Here is a 20,679-nt window from a genome sequence, read left to right on the forward strand (position 1 = left end):
AAAAAAGAAACAATGGCACTTATATTATAGATGAGTGCTATAGGTACATCTGCGGAACATGACAAAATGCAATTTAATCTGAAATTGAATTCCACAGTTCCTTTTCTTGTGAAACTCTTCCTTGCCACTGTAATTTCTTGAACCACTTGTACAACTGAATTAAATGTCTTTGTCTATTAAACTTCACTTCTAATTAACAACAGTTGCAAATCCTCTCTTCTGTGTACAAACTGTGGTACATCTTCTGTAGTTCTATTGTATCCTGTCTTATGTTAATGTTATTTATATATGAGCCTTAGCTCCCTAATAAGTTATATTCCTTGAGCACTATGCGTCTTATCTGTTTATATCACTCACCATGTCTTACATAGTAGTTAGTTGCTCATAAAAGCTGCTCAGTTCAACTGATATGTTCAAGTCAGTTGAAATGAAATTGTTGAATGAGTAAATGAGCAAAAGAATAGGCATTTACTGATCTGCTACTTGGTGTTGGGAATTAGTTGGGAGATAAGCTAATGTCCATTATGTATTGGTATGTAATGTGTTTCACAGTATCCTGCAATCATATTTCAATTTTATAAGCTACTGCTAACTGAAAATCTAGCCTAATGTATTTCAAATCTTTAGGGAAAAATTTTCCCAAGGAAGATAGTTATATAACATTTAATTTCAATTCTATTTTTTATTTTTGAAACACTAGTTTTTAGCCATTTTATCTAGCTAGCAATTACTGTAAATATTATTAATTATGGAATGGAATTGATATATCATGGTAGGTTTCACAAGTAAACTATTAAGGAAAAAGTTGCCATGATCCTTAATATTTATGAGTTCATATATAATCACTTATTTTCATAATTTGTAAGATGCTTCCTAGTGAAGACTAAAATGGTCACTAAACTAAAAATAGAAAAATATTTTTTAGTTGATAAATTCAGTTTACCTTCTGTGTTGATCAGTACTGCCAGATGATATAACATTAAAGCTAAATTTGGCCTTTAAGTATCAATTATAAAAGTCTTAGTAATTCACATGTATTTTTATGAAAGATCATTACTGAAGACCAATAATGTTCTAAAATTAAAGCCAAGACATAGACTATTAATTACTAAATGAAATCTTTTTAATCAAAGCTTAGATGAAAGCTAATTAGCTCGTATTCAGTTTTTGTTAAAACACATTTTCAAACTCCTCTTTACCTATCAAGAGAATTTTCTCCAGTAACTGGTAAATCCAAGGATTCACATACAGCTAGATCCCTTGGCTCAACTGTTAGATGTTTGCCACGTTACCATTTCATAATTATGCTCCTTTTGTGTATTGGTTTACCTCTCAGACAGGTTTTTGCTGCATCAGTCGTTCTTAGCCTCTGTTCTTAAAACTCAGGATTCAAAAGCTCTCTTCCATCTCCAGCTCTCAGTTCCCATTAAAGAACTTCGGCAGTTATGATCCTCTTTGCACCTGGGTCAGTCACAGAAGAAAAGGGCTGAACGTCGGTCCATAACTAAGTTATGTGTCCAGGGTCATGTCAGTGAGGCACATGGCTTATGACTTACAACAAAACCATAATATTCCAGGGAAGATAGTGTAATAGAGAGGCAGTACTATCTTCTCCACTGTGGAATAACTAGAGAAAAGGCAGAAAATGGTCTGGACAGTGATTCCAGGACACGAGCAGCCAGAGAGGGACTTATAGAGGGAGGACCTGGAAGAAAACGCAGATAAATTACGACTGAAAGGATGGATCGTGAATGCCTCTGTGGTTGGCTGCTACCAGACAGCCAGAGTGTATGAGAGAGGAGCTGAGCACTCCTGCATTCCCATCTCTGCAACCAGATGGAGACACATCTCTCAGCCCTGCAGCTGGGACATCCCGTGTGAGAACTCAGGAATCAACAGACATATGTTAGCCATACACACAGACCTTGCTAAGGTGCTCAGTGCCTACCCTCCCAGAGGCAGGCTGCCATAGGCACCTGGTTTGGGGGAAGACTGGAGGAAAAGGGGATGCAGGGTATAGCAGAGCTGAACCGACAATTAGCAGGCAAGAGAGACACTCTATGTTCTGCTGCCTATATCCTTTCTCCTGTATGGCACAGATAGTCAGAGAGGTGAGGACAAGGGAGAGAGCCACTTGAAAGCACCAAGAGCTCCCCCACCATTGACCTGTGGGTACATGGCAGTCAGGAATCTTGAGGGTCACCAACTAGCATGGCACTTCCGAGCTGGCTGAGGGCTAGGGAAGATGAATCTCTCAGCCCCAGAGCCCGAGATTGTTCCACTCAGAAGCCTGGGAATTACAAGACCCATCATACCCTCAAGCAGATTCTTCACCAAATGCACAGACCCCACCCCCACACCTGGGGCTGGCAGGCTCTAGCATGCACAGAGACTTGCCCCACTGACTGGAATCTGACCTGGTGTGGATGGCCCCCAGCTGGCTGCTGTAGTCAAGGAAAAGCAGGCTTGAGGGGAAGAGGTGGCCCGGGAGTGTCATCTGCTGAGAAGACAGGGAAACTGCACCCTGACAAATTGCTGTTTTACCAAATCCCCTACAGATGTCCACATAGATTTGCACATCCCATGGGAAGCCTTGGCCTTCATGTGACGGCATTTTTGATAAACCAAGTGCCAAAGGAAACGTTCAAAACAAACCCAAATAACTATAAAACCTTAAGTGAGCAAGGGAGATCAACTTTCAAAGCAATCTTATCAAGATAATCAAATGCAAAGAAATCAGTAGAAAATAACACAGCACATGAAGATGCAAGAAGATATGGCCAAGTCAAGTGACCAAATTAAAAAGCCAGAAGGGAAAAAAAAGTCAGAGGAGACAGAATTTGGAACAGCTAATCAAAGAAGTGCATACAAATCTCCAGAAAACGTCAGTGAGTTGGCCAAGGACGTGAAGGATATCAAGACACTAGAAGAACATAAAAAAGACTTTGAAAGAGTAAACTGAAAAGTGGCAGATCTTATGGAAATAAAAGATACTATAGCTCAAATTAAAAATATACTAGAGATGCACAGTAGCAGATTTAAAGAAGCAGAAGAAAGAATACATGAACTAGAGGACAGGGCAATTTAATATGAATGCACAAAAGAAAACTTGGTTAAAAGATGGAAAAATCTGAATGGATCTCAGGAAAATGATGAGCAACACGACACACACAAATATAAGAATCACTGGTGTCCCAGAAAGAGAAGAGAAGGTAAAAAGTCTAGGAAGAGTATTTGAAAAGATAATTGGGGAAATTTTCCCAAGCCTTATAAAAGACATAAATATCAAATCAAAGAAACCCAGTGAACTCCAAATACAATAAATCCAAACAGACCCACTCCAAGACATGTACTAATCAAATGCTGAAGAGAAGGGAAAAGTCCTAAAAGCAGAAAGAGAAAAGCAATTCACGATGTACAAGGAAAAGCCACATAAGACTAAGTACTCATCTCAGTGGACACAAAGGAGGCAGGCAGGTAGTGGTATGACATATTTAAATTCTGAAAGAGAAGAATTGTCAGCCAAGAATTCTTTATCCAGCAAAGTTATCCTTCAAAAGTGAGGGAGAGTTGAATATCTGCACAGACAAGAAAATACTGCAAGAATATGTTATCAAGAGACTTGCCCTTCAAGAAATATTAAAGGGTGTTCTGTTCATTGAAAAATGAAATGACAGGACAGTTCTGGGAAGATGGCTGAACAGCGTAGATTGAGTTCAGCCCTGCTCCAAGGAAAAGTTAAAGAAGGGACTGAGATGATGATTCAAGAGTGCAACTGACCTGAGAGAGCCTTCTGCACCACATAGGGTAGCCCTGATTGCAAACGCTGAGGAATTGAGAAGCAGAAACCAGGAGCCTTATGCAAAAGTGCAGAGCCCACAGGAGTGCACAGACTGGGAGACCAGGACTAGGAAGTAAGCCAAGCTGTGTTCCCTGAATGCACTACCCTCATCAGCACAACCCTGTGACCCGTGACTCGCCCCACACCGCAGACACCTAAACCCTGTTCCCCGCCCCCACTCCCTGCTTGCCAAGTGCCCCTACCCCTCCAACCCTCAGCATGTGTAACCGCCCCACACCCCCACCCCAAGTGCAGCCAAACCCACCCTTCCTATTACACCCCTCCTGAGCACTACCTGCTCCCTCCCTCCCTTCCCTGCACGCAATCTCCAGCACATAAAGGTGGTGGGCATATACCTTCATACCCAGGCTACACCCACCCCCTGCCTACAGTGTCCACAGCCTCACACAGCCTGCCCGGAGCTCTGCACATCAGTTTACAGCTTCCTAGACCTGTACATGCACTCAGCCCCTAGTCATGCCCCTCAGCTCTGGGAACATCAGCTTATGGCACTCCTAGACCCTGCATGCACACAGTCCCCAATCATGTTCTTTAGCTCTGGGAACATCAGTTTACAGCACTTCTAGACCCATACATGTGCACAACCCTCAGTTATGCTTCCCAGCTCAGAGAAAGTGCTGACCTCCACACCTGGGTCACATCACCCCAACCTGTGAAGGCATAATGCTGACCCACTGCCATAGCTCTGTGCATATACATAAATGGCCCTACACCATAGACGAGTGCACACCAGGGTTACACCCTCCAAACCTGTGCACCTGCACTGCTGCATCCTCCCAGACTGCTGGGCACCACATTCACAAGCACCAGCATAACATCCACCAACCTGTGCCTATACCTGTTCTGCAACGTATCATCCTACTGTTGTGCCCTGCCCCATACCATGAATCCTGCTACACATTCCTCCCTGCAAACACAAGGCTTTCGGCCACTGAAGGAAATCAACTCTCAAAGTAAATCAATCAAGATATTTACATGCAACAAAAACAACAGAAGATCACTAAGCATATAACAAAGCAGACGGATATAGCACAGCCTAATGACCAAATTAAAATACCAGAGGAGACACAAAACACTGAAACAACTAATCATGGCCGTTCATATAACTCTACTTAATAAAATAAGTAGGATGGCTAATGAGATAAAGGAGATCATGAAGACAGTAGAAGAGCATAAAGAGGAATTGAAAGAATAAATAGAAAAATGGCAGATATCACAGAGATTAAAGACTCTGTTGACCAAATAAAAAACATACTAGAGGCACACAACAGCAGATTTTAAGGGACAGAAGAAAGTATAAGAGATATAGAGGACAGGATAATTGACTTCAAAGACTCAAAACAGCAAATGGCAGAAAAAATTGAATGGGAATTCAAGGAAATTATATATATATAAATATATATATATGCAAGTCAAAGAAGCCCAATGAACTCCAAACAGAAAAATTCCAAATAGGCCTTCCTCAAGACATATACTAATCAGTCTGTCAAATGTTGAAGAGAAGCAGAAAATTCAGAAAGTGGCAACAGAAAAAAAAATCTACTCCCTACAAGGGAAAACACATAAGACTGAGTTCAGACTGCTCTACTGGCTCCATGGAGATGAGAAGGTGTATGATATAATTAAGATCCTGAAAGAGAAAGACTTCCAACCAGGAATGCTGTACCCAGCCAAACTGTCCTTTAAAACTGAGGGAGAGAGTAAACTTTTCACAGACAAACAAATCTGGCCCTACAAGAAATATTAAAGGGAGTTCTGCCAATTGGTAAAAAAAATAAATAAGTAAGTAAGACAGGAGAGGGAGGTTTGGTAGAGGGCATAGAATTGAAGAGTACCAGTAAGGGTAAATTAAAGGACAAAAAGAAAAAGAGGGAAATAAATATATAGATCTGACAAATAAAATAAAAAATATAAGATGGTAGATTCAAAAAACACCTATTCAGTAGTAACTTTGAATGTTAATGGACTAAATTTACTAATTAAAAGATTCAGATTGGCAGAATGGATTAAGAAACATAATCTAGCTATATGCTGCTTATAAGAGACTCATCTTAGACACAAGGATACAAATGAATTGGAAGTGAAATGATGGAAAAAAATATTTCACCCAAGCTTTAACCAAAAGAAAGCAGTAGTCACTATACCACTATACTAGTACAAATAGATTTTAGATGTACAAATGTCATAAAAGACAAGGAAGGACACTATGTTAATAAAAGGGACACTTTACCAAGAAGAAATAACAATCATAAATGTTTATATGCCCAATCAATACACTTCAAAATACATTAGGCAAACACTGGCAAAACTGAAGGGGGCAATCCATTGTTTTTTCCATCAAGGCAATTGTTTAGTTCTATAATTTCAATTTATTTGCATATTAAAGTAGGTTGCAAACATGAGTAATCTTCACCCATTAACAGTTCAGGGTATAAACAAGTTAATTTGTTTAGTAGGGCTCTCTCTGTATGTGGCATGATTTACAAACTGCTGAAATCATGATTATTAAATTAATATAATTCAATAGAATTTGAAAAATATAAACCCCTGTAACAAGACCCCTTAAAAGGCATGACATCTACCCTCAACTCAGTGTTTTACCTTGTTTCTTCTTAGTGTATCTATGCCTTGTCACCCACTTCCAAAAGGCAAATACTAGACTATTGATTTGATCACTTATTTTGCCTTATGTTCAATTTGCTGTTCTGAACCTTGATATAATGTATATCATGCAATGGTAAATTTATTTATTGCTCAAGGCTCTTGTTTCATACTCTAATATTTTTGTGATTCATCCATGTAGTTGGGTATATTGGAATTCTGTTTCTTTAAAATTGGAGTAATATTAAATTTGGTAAGCATCGTCACAATTCATTTATCAATTTTCCTTTGATGGGCACCTGTGCCATACCCAATTTTTAGTTATTATGAATAAAGTTTTGTGAACATTCTAAAACAAAAAACTGAAGGGAGCAATAGATATTTCTGCTTAATAGTGGAAGACTTCAATACACCACTCTCTTCTATAGATAGAACAACCAAACAGAGAATCAACAAGGAATTAGAGAACCTAAACAATGTGATAAATGAATTAGATCTAAAAGACATATATAGATTGTTGTATACTAAAACACAAGAATACATTCTTCTCTAGTACACATTGAACATTCTCCAGGCTAGATCATATGCTGGGGGCACAAAACAGGTCTCAATAAATTTTAAAAGATTAAAAGTATTCAAAGCACTTTCTCTGACCATGATGGAATGAAACTGGAAATCAGTAGCCACCAAAGAAACAGAATTTTCACAAATATATGGAGGTTAAATAATGCGCTCTTAACCAGTGGGTCAAAGAAGAAATTGCCAGAGAAATCAGTTAATATCTGGAGGCAAATGAAAATGAGAATACAACATATCAAAACCTATGGGATGCAGTGAAGGCAATTCTGAAAAGGAAATTTATAGCTCTAAATGCATACATTAAAAAGGAAGAAAGGGATAAAACCAAATACCTAACTGAACAACTGAAGAAGTTAGAGAATGAACACAAAACTAAACCTGAAGCAAGTAGAAGAAAAGAAACAACTAAGTTTGAAGTAGAAATAATGAACTAGAGAATGACAACAACAACAAAAACAATAGAGAAAATCAATGAAACCAAACGTTGGTTCTTAGAGAAGATCAATAAAAATGACAAACCCTTACCTAGACTGACAAAGTCAAAAGGAAGATGCAAATCAACAAAAACAGAAATAAGAAGGTGATCATTATTATAGACCCCAAAGCAATTAAAAAAAAAACAACACAAAAACATAAGAGGATACTGTGAATAACCTAATGTCAATAATCTAGACAACTTAGAGGTGATGGACAATTTCCTAGAAACACATGGACATCCTTCACTGACTTGAGATGAAATAGAAGAACTCAATAAATCAATCACAAGTAAAGAGATTCAATCAGTCACTAAAAACCTTCCTAGAAAGAGAAGCCCAGGGCCAGATGGCTTCACAGGGGAATTTTAACAAACATTCCAAAAAGAACGAACACCATCCCTGCTCAAACTCTTCCAAAAAATTGAAAAATAAGGAACAGTAATTCATTTCATGTAGCTGACATCACTATAATAACAAAACCAGTTAAAAAATGGCAAGAAAGGAAAACTACAGGCTTACATCCCTAATGAATATAGATGCAAAAATTCTCAAGAAAATACTTTCAAGTCTAGTCCAAAGGCACATTGAAAGAATAATACACCACAGCTAAGGGGAGTTCATTCCAGGCATACAAGCATGGTGCAACATAAGAAAATCAATCAATTTAACACATTAACAAATCACAAGGGAAAAAAATCACATGATCATCTTGATCGATGCAGAAAAGGCACTCAACAAAATACAGCATCCTTTTCTGATAAAAACGTTTAAAAAAATAGGAATCAAAGGAAACTTCCTCAATATGATAAAGGGCATATATGCAAAACCCTCAGCCAGTATCATACTCACTAGTGAGACACTGAAAGCCTTTCCCCAAGATCAGGAACAAGACAAGGATGCCCACTGTCATCCGTATTATTCAACATTCTGCTAGAAGTTCTAGCTAGAGCAATTAGGCAAGAAAAGGAAATAAAAGGCATCTGAATCAGAAAGGAAGTGGTAAAACTTTCATTATTTGCAGACGACATGATCCTATATGTGGAAAATCCTGAGAAGTTTATGCAAAGCTACTTGAGTTAATAAATTCAGCAGAGTGGTGGGATATAAGATTAATGCACAAAAACTGTAGTGTTTCTATATACCAGTAATGATGTGAGGAGGCAATTACAAAAAAAAATCCATTCACAGGCATAACTAAAAGAATCAAGTATCTATGAATAAAATTAACCAAGGACGAAAGGACCTCTATACAGAAAACTACAAAACTTTTCTAAAAGAAGATCTAAGTAGGTGGAAAGATATTCCATGTTCATGGATAGGAAGGTTAAATGTCATAAAGATGACACCTCTACCCAAATTGATCCACAGATTCAATTCAACGGCAATGAAAATTCCAGCAACTTACTTTGAAGACACAAAAATTGTGTGTTACCAAATTTATATGGAAAGGAAAGTAGCTTCAAATTGCCAAAAACATCCTAAAAAAGAAGAATGAAGTAGGAGGACTTACACTTCCTGATTTTTAGCTTATTATAAAGCCACAGTGGTCAAAGCAGCATGGTTATTGGCATAAGGATGGACTTATTGATGAATGGAATTGAATTAAGAGTTCAGAAATAGGCCTCCATATCCCTGGTCAACTGATCTTGACAAGGTCCCCATATTTGCTGAACTGGGATAGAATAGTCCCTTCAATCAATGGGGCTGGGAGAACTGGATATCAATGGCCAAAAGAGCAAAAGAGGACTCCTACCTTACTCCCTATACAAAAATTAACTCAAAGTGGGTAAAATACTTAAATGTGAGAGCCAGAACCTTAAAATTCCTAGAAGAAAATATAACAAAACATCTTCATGACCTAATAGGAGGTAGCGTCTTAGATCTTACACCCAAAGCACAAGCAATGAAAGAAAAAAATAGAAAAATGGGCACACCTTAAAATCAAATGCTTCTGTGCCTCAAAGGACTTCATCAAAAAGGTGAAGGGGCAGCCAACTCAATGGAGAAAATATTTGGAAACCATATATCTGACAAGGGTTTGATATCCAGTATATAGAAAGAAATCCTACAACTCAACAACAACAAAAAAGAACAAACAGCCCTGTTATAATATGGGAAAAATATATGCAAAGACATTTTTCTGAAGAGAAACTATAAATGGCTAAAAAGCACATGAAAGGATGTTCTTCTTTGTTAGCCATTAAGGAAATGCAAATAAAAATCACAAGGAGGTATCATCTCACATACACTAGAATGGCCACTATTAAGCAAACAGGAAACTACAAATGTTGGCGAGGATGTGGAGAAATTGGAACACTTATCCACTGCTCGTGGGGATGTAAAATGGTACAGCCACTGTGGAAGACAGTTTGACATTTCCTCAGAAAACTAAATATCAAGTCACCCTATGACTCAGCAATTCCACTACCCAGTATACTCAGAAGATCTGAAAGAAGGGTCACAAACAGACATATGCATGCTGATGTTCAAAGCAGCATTGTTCACAATTGCCAAAAGATGGAAATAGTCCAAGTGTCAATCAACAGATACATGAACAAACAAAATGTGGTATATACATACGATGGAATATTATGTGGCAGTAAGAAGGAATGAGGTCCTGAAACCTGTGACAACATGGATGAACCTTGAGGACATAATGCTGAGTGAAATAAGCCAGACACAAAAGGACAGGTATTGTGTGGCTTCACTAATATGACCTTCCTAGAAAGTATAAACTCAGACTCTTAAAATGTTGAATATTGGAGTCCTATGACAGAAGCTAAGGAAGAGGGAGCAGTTACTTAATATATACAGGCTTTTAATGAGGTTGAACTTAAAAATGTGGGAATGGATAGAGATGGTGGTAGTATGTTAGTGGGATTATTAGTAATAGTGCCATATTGAAGATGAATATGACCGAGAGGGGTTGTTTTAAGTCATGTATCTCACCAATCAGCAGTACAAATATAAATAAATTCTCACATGGACTACTTCAAAGGCATGACACTTGTACAAATAATTAAGAGGGTGATATATGAGGAAAAACTACCTACTGTGCAGTATGGACTATATTTGACGGGCAGATGTCACTAGTACCACAGTAGTACTATGTGTAAATAATTGGGGGGGGTGATCAGAGTTATGGGGTATTTGGGATTTTCTCTTTGATATGGGTGTGTCTCTCTGTTAGTTTTCTCTCTGGAGCAGTGACAATTGTTTAAAATTGGGAGTGATGATTGTACAACTAAGTGAGGATTGGGAGACATTGATATTTACTTTGGATAGAAAATATGTGACTTTTTCTCAACAAAATCTGTAGATACAAAATAAAGATTCAAGCACTAGAGAAAATGTGGAGAGAGAGGTAAACCTATTCAATATTGGTAGGGTAGCAGAATGGGGAGCCCTCTGGCTGGTAATGTCGCAGATCCACAGGAGGCTAAACCTAAGGGGGTCGCCGTATGATTCGGCCATCCCATTACTAGGAAGATACGCAGGAGAAAGCAGGGACTCAAACAGACATTTGCACACGGATGTTTACAACAGCATTAATCATGATACCCAATGGATGGAGGAGCCAAAGGTATGCCAGCTGAGAAGCAGAGGGGTGAAACTGTGTTGTATATATACAAAGGAATATTGTGTGGCCACAGAAAGGAATGAAGCTCTGAGGCAAGCAATAAGGGGAGTGAACCTTGAGGACATTATGTTGAGCAAAATAAGCCAGAAACAAAAGGACAGATATTGTATGGTCGCTATTAGAAAATACTTATAGGAAAATTGAGGCCTAGAATTTAAGCTCTTATAGCAGTCACATTTATTCCTGAGTTTTAAGTGTTATTTCTAAACCTTGAGATGCTGTATTCTTTATGTATAACCTGGTATTGCCCTAGAACTTCGGGTACTTATGTAACAGCCAAGACTCAAGGATTAGAGTTTTACAGCTCTGAAGATCAGCATTACTCTGTACAGCAACTGTTAAGGAAGCTGGAAAAGAAATCAGACTTCAATTAGAGATAGGAACGAAGCTGATCTGGTTCGGACTAAGGCAGATCAGAATACAGGGTAAAGGGTGATATTGTCAGTATTTTTTAACTTCAGCTATGTGAGACAAAAGGAAAAAATGCCTATTTTGTCCAGAATTTAAATTTTCTGTGGCATAAAATCTAACTTAGCCTATCTGGCCAGTACATTTAAACAACCTAAACAAATTGAGCCTAGAATAGGGAATGAGATCTTGTAATTCTGTGTAGTGTAATGAAATACCCCGATACATTCCAGAACATTTTGGGCAGATAATGAAAAAGTATTGGCAAAGTCCCTTGAGGGTCTGGAGTAAACATATGAAACTATTAAACTTCCCCACCTGGGAAATTCCTGATAACTCTCTGAAGCATTAGGAACTCCAGAGCTAATAGGCTAAGCCTTTGCTCCTGAGGCTTGCTCTTTCGAAACTTATTTCTGTAATAGGGAAGCTGAGCCTACCTATAATTATACCCAAGTGTCCCCTCCAGAGAATCTCTTCTATTGCTCAGATGTGGATTCTCTAAGTCAAATACTGCAAATAAACTCATTACCCTCCCCGCCCCCCAACATGGGACATGACTTCCAGGGGTTGTAAGTCTCCTGATAACGTAGGTCATGACTCCCAGGATCAGCCTGGCCCTAGCATCAAGGGATCAACAATGCCTTCCTGAGCAAAAGGGGAAAAAGAAATGTAACAAAATGAGTTATCAGTGGCTAAGAGATTCCAAATAGAGAGGCTATTCTGGATGTTGCCTTTTACACAAGCTTCAGCTAGATATTACAAATAGCCACAGTATGCCAAGCCCCAACCAGTAATATTCCTGAAAACCCTAAAGAATGCCCAGGGCTCTCTCTGAGGCTCTATAAAACTTTCACTCACTAAGTTTAATTTTCAGGAACTTAAACCCACCTCATTGTTCCTAAGCCAGATAAGCCATGAAACCCAGAAATACCAGTTTCTCCAAGAACATCAGCTAGTTGTATCCCCCTACCCCATCATGTCGTCACTCCATTTCGACATGAAGTTTGAAGTCTGAAAGGAGGAGCCAAAGCAGAGGGAGGATTTGTAATGGGGAAAATAGAATTTAACAATATAATGAATCATTATATTGATATTTCTTGTTAGTCTCTAGTGTATTAGAATAGCTAGAGGGAAATTCCTGAAATTGTAGAAATGTAACCATATTTTACTTCTAAATTTGCTCTATAACTACTTGTTAAACTGTACTTTGAAATTTATCACTGTCTAGTTTGTTAGCTGCCAGAATTCAATATACCAGAAACAGAGTGGCTTTTAAAAAGGGGAATTTAATAAGTTGCTAGTTTCCAGTTCTAAGGCTGAGAAAATGTCCCAATTAAAACAAGTCTATGGAAATGTCCAATCTGTGGCATCCAGGGAAAGATACTTTGGTTCAAGAAGCTCCGACGAGGTTCAGGGTTTCTCTCTCAAGTGAGAAGGCACATGGTGAACAAGGTCAGGGTTTTTCTCTCATCTGGAAAGGCATGTGGTGAGCAAGGCATCATCTGCTAGCTTCCTTTCCTGGCTTCCTCTCATGAAGTTCCCTGGGAGGTGTTTTCCTTCTTCATCTCCAAAGGTCACTGGCTGATGGACTCTCTGCTTCTCATGGCTATATCGTTCTGCTCTCTCAGAATCTCTGAATCCCTCACATTCTTCAAAATGTTTCCTCTTTTGTAGGATTCCAGTAAACTAATCAAGACCCACCCGAATGGGTGGAGACACATCTCCACCTAATCCACTTTAACAACAGCTCTTGATTGAGTCATATCTCCAGGGAGATGATCTAATTACAGATTTAAACACACAGTACTGAATAGGGATTAAAAGAAAAAGCTGCCTTTACAAAACAGGGTTAGGATTAAAACATGGCTTTTCTAGGGTACATACATCCTTTCAAACCAGCACAATCACTTTTCTGCATATATGTCATATTTCACAATAAAAAAATGTTAAAAAATCACAGGGGATGGCACAGGAACAATAAACTACTATTTTAGTCCATATCTACAACCCTCATCTCAAATTGGATTGTATGTGTTTCAGAATTCAGAACCTTTCATATTTTGGAAAGATGATGGAGTATATATTGTTTATTGGGTGACATTCACAGTGAAGTTTGGAGAAACATCCCTTATGCAAATATATTATTATTTCTGCAGCAAAACATATGGTATTTTCAGGAAGATAAACATATGTTTTATCACAACAGTTTTTGCTGCCAATTGAGTTTCCCCCACGTCTTTGAAAAATATTTCAGTTTATACAGCATTAGGATTTCAGAATTGTTGTTAAAGAGTCATAGAACGGTTTTATGACTTTTTAACAACACTCCTACTGTGTGTGTGTGTGTGTGTGTGTGTGTGTGTATATATATATATAGTGTTATATATATATTTTGCACTCCTACTATATCCTACCTACTAGGCACCATACTAGCTTGTAAAATAAACTCTGTGAAACTTAGAATGTAACAATTTGCTGACTGATTTAACCTTAGATTAAGCATTTTAGAAAGGAAATAATAATCCTGGGAGAGTAACCATGGCTCAGAGAGATTAGGTAGTGAAAATGGTCATAGAAACCGAGTAGAGTAGATGACCACAGAATAATATCCAAGTCAGCCCAACAACTCTTTTGCTAAACTGCCTCTTTATTTCACTAAGGTCTGCAAATGAAGCCTGGTTGTTAGAAGAGCTGCCTTAGCAAGGGAAATTTTCTACATGGCCTATAATAATTACCTCTTTAGGTATAAAAATATACCATTTTGGGAAGATAGAGTATATGTATCACTCAAGCTATATAATTCTTTATGTGTTTTATAATTAACAAGATTAGGAGGACTAATCTTAATTTAGGACTCAAACTAAACTCTGACTATTGAATCATTTTCTTTAATTCTTTCACCATTCTACTGACAGTCTCGGGTGGATAGTGCAATTGCTCCCAATATGGCCCTAATATTTGATTAAACCTATACTTGGCACTAGGGTCCAAAGGGCATCATCACTTAACCTCATGATCAGAGAACCTTATTTTCTTGAAATTAAAAAAAAAAATTTCTTATAATTGTAACAATCTGCAGTATCTTAGATGTGCAAAAGTTTCATCTAAAATGATCTGGTTGTTAGTTTGAAGATCAGAGGAATGAAACATGTGGGGGTGGGGGTGGTAAATTTCACATGCATACTTAAGAAAAGACAGGTTTACATTGTGCCAACAGCAATCACATCTCAAGTCCCCAATTAAAATGTGACTTTAAACTGCAAAGGCTCAGTGTGACAGTTTAGCCATCTGTTTAATGACACAATCAGCACCGATTCGAGGATAGATAATTATTACACTAGGAACAATGCTGGGTAAGGATCAACTAAGAACCCAGCTGAGAATGACAGTTAACTATGAACAAATTTTAGTGAGGGGTTGTTAGCATTATCTTAAGTAACAAAGCTTCCCATCTAGGTGTACAACATGTAGAGTATGGAATTAGATAACTATTTTAATCATTATTTTTAAAAGCATCTTCTCAGATAAATATCAAATATTATGTATTACTGAGCTGTTTTCAACCAGAAGGGGAAATATTTTGTTTTTCATATATTACCTACTGAATCCTTTGCATTCGATTTTTTGTCAGAATATTCTTATCTCAGGTTGTAACATGGAAGCTGATGTGAGAGAGAATCTTCAGCACTTGTCCCTAGTGGAATCCAGTACTGTAGCCTTCAGTATTCTTCACTAATTATCTGCCAAGAAGGCTCCCAAATCAGAGTTAGAATAAACTCTAAGTTACCAAATGTAGTGAAGGAAGGGAAAACCTGGAAGATGAGTCACAGAGCCCATATTAAATAATAATCTTACATTTTCTACAATATAATTGTTTTTAGAAGGAGGACGTTTTATTAATCTCATTATGATGCCATAAGTAATCGGGAGCTTATATAAGTAAAATAGATAGAAGTTAGATCAGGGAAGGAAAAGAAAAGACTTTTATATTCTCTATCTTATGACCAGGCACAGCATAACTGAACACTGTGTAGACTTGGGAATGGGTATTACTGGCTCATCCTTATTAGAACTAAAAGGGTTTCTAGCAGGGTTGTCTCACAGGAGAGAAACATCCTCAATGCCTGCCTCCTGCATTCTCATTTTGGGCATGAAAATAGCTTCATTATGTTCATGTACAGTAATTTCTTGTTATTTCTGGCTGCTCCAACTTCAAAAGGATGTGAATTTTGACTACATCATGATAGAAGTTGTGGCAAAACCTAGGTGGATTACTTTTTATTTTTGTGCTTTTAATGAAAAAAATTTTTTTAATTAATAGAATTTTTTTATCATTTTAAGAAAAGAGCTGTTTGAGGGGCATCTTAATATACTCTTTGTTGAAGTGCAAAATGGGGTTAGCTGTAAATAGATTCCTCTGCACTAGAATGTGTAGTATTTAAGATCTCCAGCTTTTTTTTCACCTCTCTAGCCCTTGGTTGTAAAATTTATCATCAAACTTTGGTTAGAATCTAGGTGTTTCCATATATGCAGCTGTGTGCTCTTGGGAAAGTTATATAATTTCTCTGAAGTTCAATGTCTTCTCAAAGTGTGAGCAATATAGATACTTTTTGTCATAGGGTTGTATAGAAGATCAGATCATGAATCTAAGCTTTTTGTCTTAATGCCTGCATATTCTCAGCATTCAATGTGAGTTGGCTATTGTTAATATTTATCTAAAAATTCTATTATGGAGTACTGTATTTCCATTTGGAGGTATGCATTTTATTATGTAATTGTGATATAGCAAATTATTTTAAAAGTATTTCTTAAACTGTAATTCAGGTTTTATTAATTCATTCTGCCCTTCTCTCCAATGAGAATGAATCAATTTTATTATAATAATACAAACATATAAAGGGCTTTCTTTGGTCTACTCATTTTTCAATTGACAACAACAGTTTGTGTGAAGGACTTTTTTCAATAATATTTTATCGTCTTAATGATAAATTATGTAAAATACCCAGATGTACACCAGAGTGTAGGAGAATGAATGGTGCAACAATTGGAAGACGTGAGACCCATGTTTTAAGTTTAGCATTATCCATTTATCCTTTGGAAAGTTACCTAATTTATCTGGGTTTCAGTTTCTTCAAACTTTAGAGGAAAAAATGAGCTGGATGATTTCTATGGCCATTTACCATTACCAAATTACGATTCTGCAATAAACTGAGAACTGCTCTACTTTCAAATGTATACTATTTAACTATCAGCAACATTGAATTACATCTTTTTCTACTCACTAGGAAAGAGTACATAATTGCCTTTTTTTTTTTTTTAAACATGGGCACGCACCGGGAATTGAACCCAAGTTTCTGGCATGGCAGAATTCTCATGGCAGAATTCTGTCACTGAGCCACTGTTGTATCACCCCATAATTGCTTTTTTATGTTGATTTTTTCCAAATTTTTGAAGTCTTAGATTTTCAAGCAACCTTAAAAAAAATGCAATTCCATTCATCTAAGACATTATTCTTGTTTCAGAAAAGACCAATTAAAGACAGCTGGGATGACCCACCTTTCCCTGTAATTTCTGTCCTCCACCTCCTGGAGGAAATAAATTATCATGCATAAATTGTAATGCATATCAGTTTTTTCCAGTACATAAAAAATAGTTTGCCACTGTGTTTTTACAAATTAAAAAATAATTTGAAAAGAAATGCTACTGAGTAATTTTAATTAAAGGGCTATTTTACGGTGCAATCTCCCTGTCAGCAAACTTTTATGTGTTTAAGAAACTTGTGTTTGTTACTACGATTCAGTCAGTCAACTTAGTAGAATTCCATAGCCTTCTCTATGCCTAACTTGAAATGGAAGTACCTGGTAAAGAGAGAAAAATAGATGTAATGAAGAACAGAAATACACCTCTCTGCATTGCAAGTGGCTATCAATAATTGGATCAAAAAATGTGAGGCTGCTGTTTCATCCAAATTTTGTGAATTCTGTCCCTGGAACCAGATGAAGGATCTAATAAGGTAGTCTTAAAAAGGTTTGAGCTCATTCCCATAATTGAATAATTATTTCCATAATTTCAATAATTGAATTGAAAAAAAATAGGAATTTTTTCTCGATGGAAAGTTGTAATGCTTTCCATTTTTCATATATCACCTTTGCCTTAAAATAATTCGATTGAGAAGGATGACAATATATTCCTATTTCCCATGTGGTTTAGATTATAATTTTGAACCATGCCTTGTCCATCTTTTAATGAGACACTTATTTTGTAGCTCAGTAATTGATTCTCAGTTAGACTAGACTACTTTATCCATCCAAACTTGAAGTAAAGAATGAAATGAAGCAACAATATGAGTTAAATTTATGCTTACATCTTTATGATTTTTTTTGTTTTTTAAGGTTTAGCTCAATTGACCCCTCTTTTCTGTTCCCAGTGCAGAGTCCCGGCTTTCTGATTTCCTTATCAAAATCATTCTCTACATTTTTCCCTGCCACCATGTTGGTCTTTTTCTTCCTTCCTTTAGCATTGAAAAATATCTCAATGATCTCAAAGATATGAGTAGATTCTATTTATTATCAAACCTAGCCAACCATTCTTTCAGAGATGTCATAGGGTTGAAGTTACAAACTCTATTCTACATTTCCTCTCTTTTGCTACTTTAGAGATGAAAGCACTGAGGAAGTCTGCTGAGGCAGCTGCAGAAATTGCTTCCTAGTTCATGTAAGGTCAGAGCCTGGCCTTTATCATGCTATACCAGTCCCACTGTCAAAACATCATAGAGTGAATCTAGCCAGTCCACCACATTGTTTGACACTTAAACCTTATAGCTCAATTTGCTAAAGCACATTTTACATGCCAGAGTTAGCAAAATGAATCAATTTAGTACCATAAAGTCATGTTCAAAAATTTAAAAGGTCTCTGAATTTGGAGGTTTCCATGAAATTTATTTTGGACTAGGGCTTTGCAACTACATCTGCTAGCTTCCCAAAAGAGACCTTTATTTTGTAATTTCATATTATTTTGCTGCTTTATCCAGTTTAATTTTTGTTATTTCTTATTTAACCTCATTTAAAAAAGCTGTTCAATATCATTAGATATTTTATAGTTTAGTTAGATGATATTGCAAGTAATTATGAGACAAATAAATAGAAAACTTTTCTATGACTATTAGAAATGATATGGAGAGTCACAAACAGTTTGATTTAACCAGGAGCTTAGTTGGGTAATTAATTGATTTCTATGTGGACTACATAGAAGATAGATTCCAATACGTACCTATTAAACTAATAACATTAACTCATTTTCGAAAAAAAAACACACATTTATGCACAGACACCCTCCTCACATTTAAAACATCAAAATTTTGGTGTATCAAAATTGTTCTAAGGGGTTGGCAGTTTTTAGTTTGCTAACTTCGGCATTTTTTTCTCTCAGCATTTTAATCACATCAACTGTGTCACAACTTAGATTGAAAATACCGTTAATATTTAATAGTAAGACTGACCTGGCCTAAGTGTCTGTCAGTTTTTTCAATTATGTTTCAGTCCTGTCACTTGTTTGTGTTTTAAGTTTAAAAGTACTGTCATATGTTATAAAAGAACTTAAGGACTCGTTTTATTTGCATACTCCAGTCAGCAATTTTGTCACCACCAGTTCAACCTTCAGCTTCGTAGCACTGACTAAATCCTTGTGACACTGGAGCTCTGGGGATGAAGGATGGCTCTGTGTAGCTACGATAGCTTTTCCCTCTAACTAGCTTCCATTTTTCATCTTTACAATTTCCATCTTCACCTTCTATTGAAATGAGTTCAATTGAAAGAAATGGAAACGCCTGCACATGCTGATGGCCTGGGAGCTCTTCTGAGAATAGCATTGGTCTGTTAATGATGCCATTAATAATTGATTCATGTTTCTTTCTCTCTCTATTTTTTCTTTTCTTTTTCTTTTTTTTTTTGTAGTCTCGACCTATCCCTTCCCACCTTACTTCAGCAGTTGCAGAGAGTATCTTGGCTTCAGCCTGTGAGAGTGAAAGTAGAAATGCCGCCAAGAGGATGCGCCTGGATAGACAACAGGTACTAAGAGCCCTGGAGTCTGGGGTGCACCAGCCATAGAAAGGGGCAGTTAATTTAACTTGATTTCTGTGGAAGAGTGAAAACACTCAGTGGCTTTGAAGTATGCAGAGATAGTTTTTATATCTTCATGGTATGAATTTAAATTTGAGAAATGCATGTCCATGTGACCAATGGAGACTGAACAACAGAAATTTTCTTCGGTGAGGAATGGACAATTATAAAAATTTAAGAGTCTTCAAATTGTATACTAAACAGAATGCTAAATATTGAACTAAGTAAGAGGTTCTAACTAATCATTTCCAATAGTTTTGTGTATCGACCTTACATTCATACTAATTTTGGATGGAACTGAAATCTTTAATTTCCTCTGGTCTACTGGCAAATGACAACCAATTACACATGGAGTAGTGAAAGCATAACCTGACTTTAGAGGTCTAAATGCTATAAAACGGGGATATACCATAATGAAATTCCATGTCCTGGGCTTTCTTTCTCATTAATTAATTATTTCTTTTATGCCCATTGTGTGACATTTTTCTGAACCTATCCTTAGAAAGTTGTGTATCTAAGGTGTGGATGTATGCATTTTTTGCAGTTGTTTACTCAGTTTCTCCTTCTGTTACCTGTACTTGGCTCTCATCCTTCTCATCTCTGGACTGTTGTTATCTTTGTTCATTTCCTCTCTGTTCCTCTTTGTTAAGAGGCACTAAGTCAGATTATTAAATAGTTGTATAAACGTATGCTGTATTGTGAATTTTAAATTATTTTTTACAACAAATGAACTAGATGTGTCATCTTTCTAATTGAGCTTGAAATGAGTAGAGACTAAATTAACTTTGCCTAATTTTTTTCTCCTGAGAGCCAGTTGGCTTCCATGGAAAAAGAAACAATTTCCCATGTCAGGCTTAGAATATTTCAAAATGTTTCAGAATGGCATTAGCTTTTAGTGTCCTGCGTCCATTATAAAATGTCATATGCTAGAATACTGGGAAGATGGTGGAATAACGAGATGCAAAACCCATTCCTCATCCAAAACACCTAGAGAAA

General features: G+C 36.9%; 1 protein-coding gene across 12 annotated transcripts in view; it reads left to right on the plus strand.

The window, feature by feature from the left end:
- Window positions 1-20,679, plus strand: part of NOL4 (nucleolar protein 4) — a 377,490-nt gene that overhangs the window by 290,592 nt on the left and 66,219 nt on the right. For 11 of the 12 annotated variants that reach the window (XR_013165209.1, XM_077135663.1, XM_077135662.1 and 8 more), the window contains one exon: window positions 19,519-19,632. The exons of the other annotated variant lie outside the window; for it this stretch is intronic. Coding sequence is in view for 10 of the 11 variants with exons in the window: in XM_077135663.1 (XP_076991778.1) it covers window positions 19,519-19,632 (114 nt within the window). In the remaining variant the exon portion in view is untranslated. The remainder of the gene's footprint in view (window positions 1-19,518; window positions 19,633-20,679) is intronic. 12 annotated transcript variants of the gene reach the window in all.

This window comes from Tamandua tetradactyla, chromosome 18 (assembly GCF_023851605.1).
Source record: "Tamandua tetradactyla isolate mTamTet1 chromosome 18, mTamTet1.pri, whole genome shotgun sequence".
Lineage (NCBI taxonomy): Eukaryota > Metazoa > Chordata > Mammalia > Pilosa > Myrmecophagidae > Tamandua > Tamandua tetradactyla.